Here is an 8,199-nt window from a genome sequence, read left to right on the forward strand (position 1 = left end):
CCCCCACACCCCCCAACTAATTCCTAGTTTTTCAGTACTATTTCACCTTAGTTACAAAATGTTCTATTCCAAATTTCCAAATATAACATATTTAACTATATGTGTCTATGTAACATGTAAGTAAATATGGATTTATATTTTATATTTACCTTATTTTTCAAAATTTTTATCAATAGAAATAATACCTACCTACATATTTCGGTAGGAAATAAAAAAAATATCAGTGATAATATCTTAATAATTATACTTTGTGCTACTACAGACGCATACCTATATCAATTGAGAACACTAGTTCACAGATATTTACAAACTAATGCCCTAAACAATTTTTATTAAAATTAAGAATGGATATAAGTTGTTGACAAAGGAATACCTAATGAATTTTACATTTTTAGCATAAAAATATTTTTCATCCTATTTATGGTTTTAACTAGTTTCGACCTCTTTGACTCGCGATCCACTGTTTTTGTAACAATATTTTCATGACTCGTGTCACCTTTGTAAACCATGAAAGAAAAAAAACTTTAGCTTTGCGTAATATCCCGTGCATAAGTGTGCATATTGTTCAATTCATTCATAACTTATTCGAATTAATAATTTATAACTTCTTTTTTTACCACAGATATTTTATAATACAATAGTTTCTTGTAGGTACATAATATCTGCAAACTACTAAATGAGGCATAAATATAAACAAATAATAATAAAAAAATTAGCAAAGCATTAGGAAATCAAAACCAGTGGTATTCAACCGTTGGGTTGCTACCAAATCTTCGGTCGCGTAATCTATAAAAATGGGTCGTGACAAATATTTTTTGTTAAAAAAAAAAGTTTATTATAAAATTATAAATTATTCGAATAAGTAATGAATGAATTGAAGAACCATATTTTTCAGTAGATATAATGATAGTTAAAATGTCTTTTTTCTTTTAGGACCTACAAAGGTGACACGAGTCGTGAAAATATTGTTACAAAAACAGTGGATGGCGAGTCAAAAAGGTTGAACATTACTAGTCAAAACCATAGATAGGATGAAAAATATTTTTATATTAAAAAATGTAAAATTACTAGGTATTCATTAGGTTTATCTTTGACAAAACAATTTAGATGCACTCCAAATTTTAATAAAAATTATTTTGGGCATTAGTTTGGTCCGTCCCCTCATCCAAGTAAAAAAAAATAAAAATAGTAGAGGAGCTTCGTCTCCCTGAGCAACCCCCCAATTCAAACACTGTATATAATATAATATAACGTATTAACGTACCTACATAAGACCTAAATAAACACTTAAACAAGTTCAAACTCCTATTAAATTTTCGTCGACTTAATGCGATAATTATTTTGAATAATAATAATCAATTGTAAATCACTTTGTAGCAGTATTGATCACACAAATGAAACTATTTACATTTCTATTGTAAAGATACCAAAGTTTATTTAAAGATTAGATAAAAATGTTTACTTTACATACCCGGGTTCAAAAAAAATGTGATGCTATAAAAGAAACAGTAGGTATGGAAATCATTACAGAACAAGATTTGCTCTGCTACGTCTCAGAAGTACCTATGTTAACCACCAACATACAACTAAGTCCTCAAAACATGGATGCTGTAGGCGACGGATTCGCTCGTAATTACAACATGGTGCCGTCTACCAAAAGATCTCCAATACCTTCTATGCCGATAAAAATGATTGTTTTCATTTTTCCCGTTTTATTGTGCATATTCAGTTGTGTATTGACTGTTACATTTTCCTACAAATGGCACATGGACTCTAATCAACTACTTGTAGCTACAGTTGAGGATGCAATTCGTGATTTGAATACCTTCACTGACATAGTTAGAGATGAACTTTTAGCTAAACACGTAAGCAATACATACAAAGATCAACATAAATCTAATATTGATGGTAACGACTACGAAGAAGTGGCAGGAGACTTTGACGAAGGAGATCGATTTATGGGCAGAGACTCAATGGACAATAATTGGCCAGCAAATCAATATCAGGCAAATGAATCAAATAAACCAAAAAACCGAGACCGGCGTAACGCAGTGATTGATGCAACAACAATAGTAAAAAATGAATTAAACAGGTAATTTTTTTTATACATGTATGCCCGTATGCATAGTCAAGTTTGTGTCACATAATACATTTTAAACTATGCCTTATGTGAGTATGTGACACAAAAATTGACTATCATGCATATGGGCAATCCTTGTAGGTAAACCTTTTTAATTGGATCTTATTGATATTCAACTATTATTAATAAAGTTTCTTTTTTGCAATAACACAATTAATGTAAATCATATGACCAGTCAACCTGTCATATAAGTCTGGATTTCTTATATGAAATTATTTTTTTGAATACAATTATTTTATGCATTAACATTGATTATTAATTATTTAAGTTAGGTTATGTAGGAACAATAATCAATAGATCATGGGTATATGAAAATTACAGCTATGTAATTTCATATCAGGCTAACATTAGACACACATTATATTAAGTTAATTATTTACATTATTCATATTTACCTAATGGATTAAAACGATCACTCAAAAGAAAAAATAAATAAAATATTTACTAACTAATTGAATTTAATTATAATTTTAATTTTTAATTAAAGCTCAAAAAATGGAACGGCTGACGTAGAAATAATTCAAGAAGAAAATACAATGAGGACCTATAGACAAGAAAGGTCTAAAAAAATGGGATCTACAATAAAAAAACGTTATAATGAATCAGATGAAAAATCGTACGAAGATTTTAAAGATACTCTAGAAAATGCTGCAGCACATTTTACAAGCGATTCTTCAAAATATAGTACCAAAATACATCAACATTACAATGGTAATTATATTTTTTAAATAAAACATATAATTTAACTTAAGAGGAGATCAAATATATTATATCATATCATACATTTGTAAACTCCGTCTTACTAACGCATAATATATCAAAATGTAGACCAGTTCTAATTTTGTGTTGTTAGCTTAAATATTAGAGAGAATTAATACATCATTAAACAGTGGCGTAATTAGGAATATTGGTTCTGGGATGGGATATAAGTTTTTCATAATCGTAGGCTATGCCCACCAGATCCCCCTTGTTCGTTAACTTTCATGAATCATACTATTATATTCATTTATTATTATAAATTAAATGAGGTAAATGGTCAATGGTAATTCAAAGCTAATAACGTAAACAATTAATTTAAATTAAATGTATGATTTATAAATTAATAAAGTCCATCTCCCGATGTACTATCAATATTATAGTCTATTCAAGCGTTCTTAATAATAATTTTATACTTTAAGGTTATTATTTTTATTTTTTAAAGGACTTTTAGAATTTTTGAGGCATTTTTAAATACTTTGAAATTATATTTTAACTATATACATTATACGGGTAAATAAATAAACAATCTAATCCTATATATATAAAAAAAATAATAATTACGTATGGAAATAATTTTTTTACCAGATTAAAGAAGTCCAAAACGATCAGTTCTATCTGTACAATTTTTTTACTATCTTTTAAATTGTATATTATCATTTAGGCATAACAAATTTATATAAGAATTTGTAGCAAAATTATTAAAAATAAAAAAATTTAAAGCATTTTATTCAGGGTATTTTTAGATATTTTATAGCCAAGTGCTCACAAGAATATTATAAAAGTTATTAAAAAAAGACTCTGTACTCTGTAGAGATATATTCCCATATCCCCCCAATAATTACACCACTGTTATCAAACTTAAATGTAAGAACATTATCTGTATTCTCTTGTTTGTTTTCTACGATATTTTTATATTAGTTATAATAGTATATAAAATATTAATATTTGAAAATGCTCACAAATCAGTTAAAAAATAAAACATCGTAAAAAACCAACAAGAGAATACAGGTAATGTTAACAGCACAAAATTAAGAATCGCGGACATTTCCTCCCGATATATTTTTGATGCGGACATTTTCCCCCAATTTTTTTTCAAAACTTATACTATTTAATAATATAATATTATTATTTAATATGAATATATTTATGCCAATTGTCTAATATTTTTAAATATTTTCAAAAATACCTGTTATAAACTATATAGATGTATATTTTTGATCAACTGAACTACTTGAATCAAATTCACAAGCAATTATTAAATTGTTAAATATTCAAACTGGTACATTTTAACAAAAATTAAAAATAATAAATATGTAAGTACAATGACTAAAAATTATAAGTTAATAAATAATAAAACAATCAGAATTCAAATTTTTTGTACAAAATGTATCATTATGTCGGAATTTTTAACCATATATATTAATTATTAATTAATATATTTAATTTTTATATTTTACTTTATATCTTCTTATTTTTTTAAAATTTTTATTGTTTCCAGTAAGTAGTTCAGTTGATCAAACATATACATTTATAATCTATTATATTAATGATAATAAAAACTATTTTATATATTTTATATTTTATTTAAAAAAAAAAATTCATATTAAATAATAAATAGTATTACATTATTAAATTCAATACTCCCGGACCGTATTCTCTCGAAAAAAAAATTACGTACAACGTATAGTCGCGGACCGTATAAATCCGGAATAAAATATTTTTCGAACCTAATTAGAGGTACCTAGTAAAAGTTATCGAACACAAAGTATAAAATACATACCTACAAGATTACAGTCATAATTATCGCTCCATTCATTTCATTATCGTCGATTGATTTTTTAGTAACCAGTAATCACGTCCATTCTTTAAACTGACACTAGCGTATACGACGAAAACGGACGGTGCCGGAGACAGTCTGAACGATGACTTATAATCATAATTTATAACTACCAAGGGGCAGACTTGGGTATTATTCAGAACACTTTTTAAATACTTTTTTTGAAAGTATTCAATTAGGTGTTTTGAATATTTTTTACAAGTATTCTGAGTACAGTATTTGGAATACTTTTTTAACGGCCAATATTAATTTTGATATAATTTATAACTAATAGATTATAGATAGCCAGATAGGTGTGTCTTATCGAGATTATAATAATAGTCAATAAACACAGAATTGAAAAAGTAATATTTTTGCTATTGAAGTCTAAATTTACTAAAAAATAGTATTCGAAAAATATTTGGAATACTTTTTATGAAGTATTTCAAATACTGAGGAATATATATATTATTATCATAAATATTCGAATACATATTCTGAATACTTTTACTTAAGTATTCGGAATATGTGTTTGACCCAAGTCTGCCAAGAGGGAGACAGGCCCCTCTTTTGACTCCACCACTGAATATCATTAAAAATTTACATTATTAATGACATATTATTATTAATTTTAAGTAATTTAAGAGAATAAAAAATTACATTTTAATTTTATAGGAAATGGACGTTTGAAACACCCGGATGGTGATTTTAGAGACTGGACCCAACATTGGTGGGATAAAAATCTTAACACCTCAAATCATTTCATAATGAAAAATGGCCAAGTTGAAATAATAAAACCAGGACTTTATTTTGTTTATGCTCAAGTAAGAACATAGTACATATTATTAAACTGGGTTGCATACTTACATAGTAGGTATCTATATATTTTACGATAGCAATTGTATTTCAATAACAAAGACCGTATTTTTTTTTTTAATATAATAAATTCTAAAACAATTTTTTACTTCATTCCTTCTAAAAATTATTTTCGATTTTCATTACAGAATTTATAAATTTATAACTAAATATTAAAAGGTCGTTTAATACTATCACAATATTAAAATGTAGCTTGGCGTGCCGTGGAACTCGACTGAGAGTAAGTAAAGCCTGCTTCTTCTAGTTTCCGGATGGGTGACCACTCGGGTTCGTAGTAGTAAAAACCTTGCCACACATACACGTCTTTGCTTACCTACCTACCGTAACAACCGTAATACAACATCCTACTGTATTAACGTCACCAACCATAATTCATAATCCCCTACAACAGTTAATGGCCATAGGCACCGGGCTTAAGTTCAAAAAAAAAAAATAATAATAATATTAACATTGTTAAGAATAATTGAGTTATTATAGATGAAATTATGAAATAACTGAAACATAACCAATTACCTAATTATATTATTATTTTTATTATAGATATATTATTCAGATACACATGACATTAATGGATACTATGTTATGAAAAATGATGAAAAAATACTTGGTTGTACTTCAACTCGACATCAAGATACTCAAGCATCGGATTCGTGTTACACTGCAGGTCTAATATATTTCAATTCTAAAGATAACTTATCCATAAGAGGTTTAGATACTCATAGATTTATAATTTTGGATCCTGTAAAAAGTTTTTTTGGGCTCTTTAGAATATCATAAGATGGTAAGAAATAGATAAAAATGTTTAAATCTATCCTTATTTTAATTTGAACACATTAAAATGTAAAAGAACTATTACAACAAAATATGTTTTATAATAATTTAACAATTACTTATATATAAGAAAAATTAGTATGAAATAAATGTATTTGTGAATTATTTGTATACAATTTGTATTTTTATAAAAATGTTATCAATGAAACATTAAATAATAATATGCTACAAAATGAACGAATCTGAAAGTTGGAATAGTGGATCCTCTAAATTACAATACAATAAGATAGGATTTTTCGATGTACACTGCATTTTAAAGAGGCAGTCAAACAGGGATCTTGAGATTCACGGTGCAAATTAAAACTTTTTTTGTTGTTTATTAATGGTTGTCAGTTGATGCAGATTATACAATTAATAGTATAAATTCGTAAATGGTTGACATTGATTACTCGGGTATATCAGGTACCTACTTACAAGCTTGCATTAAATTGTCAATTATTACTCTCAAAAATAACTCAATTGAATCTCAGAGAATGTGTTTAGAGATGTCAGAAAAGTTTAGAGAGTAACTAGTTTAAACTACGTTAAAAAATAAGCATCAAGTGCTAAATCCAATCTTGATTGTGACTTGCGGTTGCCCTGTCGAATTTCACAAAGCTAGGCATATACGCCGATTTGTCAGTGAACTGAGGAGCACTGCTGTACACTATACCTGAGAATTTATTGAGATACATATATATAGCGTATAATGTATATTGTATATAGTGTGTAATATAGGTACTATAAGGAATCGTACCGAATATATTCGGTTAGTTTTTAGCAGTTTACGAAGTCTAAACGTTGGTCATTATTACTATATTTAATGCAATAGACACTTTAATCTGGATATTATAATACTATGAGATATTCCTGTTTTACAATAGTGATTATTTCAGCAATTACTAGGGCCTAGACTTAAAAGTAATAAAATGCTCAAAATATTGACGCATAAAATTATTTTTTCAATATTTTTTTAGGTAGGTTAATAAAAAATTAAATTGTATGTACCTAATTTATAATTTACAATAAATTTAAAATAATTTAAACAACATTTAAAAAAAAAAAAAAAAAACTGAAATTTGATGAAAACATATATTTATTTGTTTGAAACGTTTAAAACAGACGTTTTAAACATCAATAAACAACATGTTTTTTAAAACAATATTTTTGGTGAATTTTAAATTCAAATAATCTAAAGATTTTCTTCTACTCTGCGAGATACTTTTTTTTTTAAAGATTTTTTTGTTGAAAATCAACAATTTCAACATTAAATTTGAAGTTGAAACTTAGAAATACCTAACTTATTATCTTTGATTTATATCAGAATGAAATAACGTCAACAAACATGAAATAGGTAATAATTATAATTCATTACTTATTATTGTTGTTGCCAAATTCTTATCTACATTATAAGAATCTTCTATCATAAATGTAAAATGATCTTAATAATTGTATTTGCATAAAATGTAGGTACCTAATTATTTACCAATGGTTTTAATCTAATTATTAAAAAATATTCATCAGTTTAATAAAAAATATTAGATTTTAATTGAAACAAGATATGTATAATATTTTTAAAATCTTTATTTTTTATATCTATATTTAATTTATATAAATATAACCTATATTTTATATATTATTAAAGTGATAAATCATATGATGTAGATATAAGATATTTTAAGCCTTGAAATAAACAGGGTAGATTTTAAATGAAAAATTACAATTTACAACTCGTAGTACTTTCTAAGCCTTCTATACCGGAAAATAATTCGCGAAGTAAGCACAATTATTATTAAAA

The 8,199-nt window shown here is 26.1% G+C and overlaps 1 protein-coding gene across 1 annotated transcript; it reads left to right on the forward strand.

Moving 5' to 3' along the window:
• Nucleotides 1-1,111: 1,111 nt before the first annotated feature.
• On the forward strand, nt 1,112-6,444 carry LOC100575234 (protein eiger-like). Its single transcript, XM_003247491.4, has 4 exons — nt 1,112-2,092; nt 2,628-2,851; nt 5,391-5,539; nt 6,132-6,444. Exons 1-4 carry the CDS (start codon nt 1,455-1,457, stop codon nt 6,366-6,368), a joined length of 1,248 nt encoding a protein of 415 aa, XP_003247539.2. The 5' UTR covers nt 1,112-1,454; the 3' UTR covers nt 6,369-6,444.
• The last annotated feature ends 1,755 nt before the right edge of the window (nt 6,445-8,199 follow it).

This window comes from Acyrthosiphon pisum, chromosome X (assembly GCF_005508785.2).
Source record: "Acyrthosiphon pisum isolate AL4f chromosome X, pea_aphid_22Mar2018_4r6ur, whole genome shotgun sequence".
In the NCBI taxonomy this organism is placed as follows: domain Eukaryota; kingdom Metazoa; phylum Arthropoda; class Insecta; order Hemiptera; family Aphididae; genus Acyrthosiphon; species Acyrthosiphon pisum.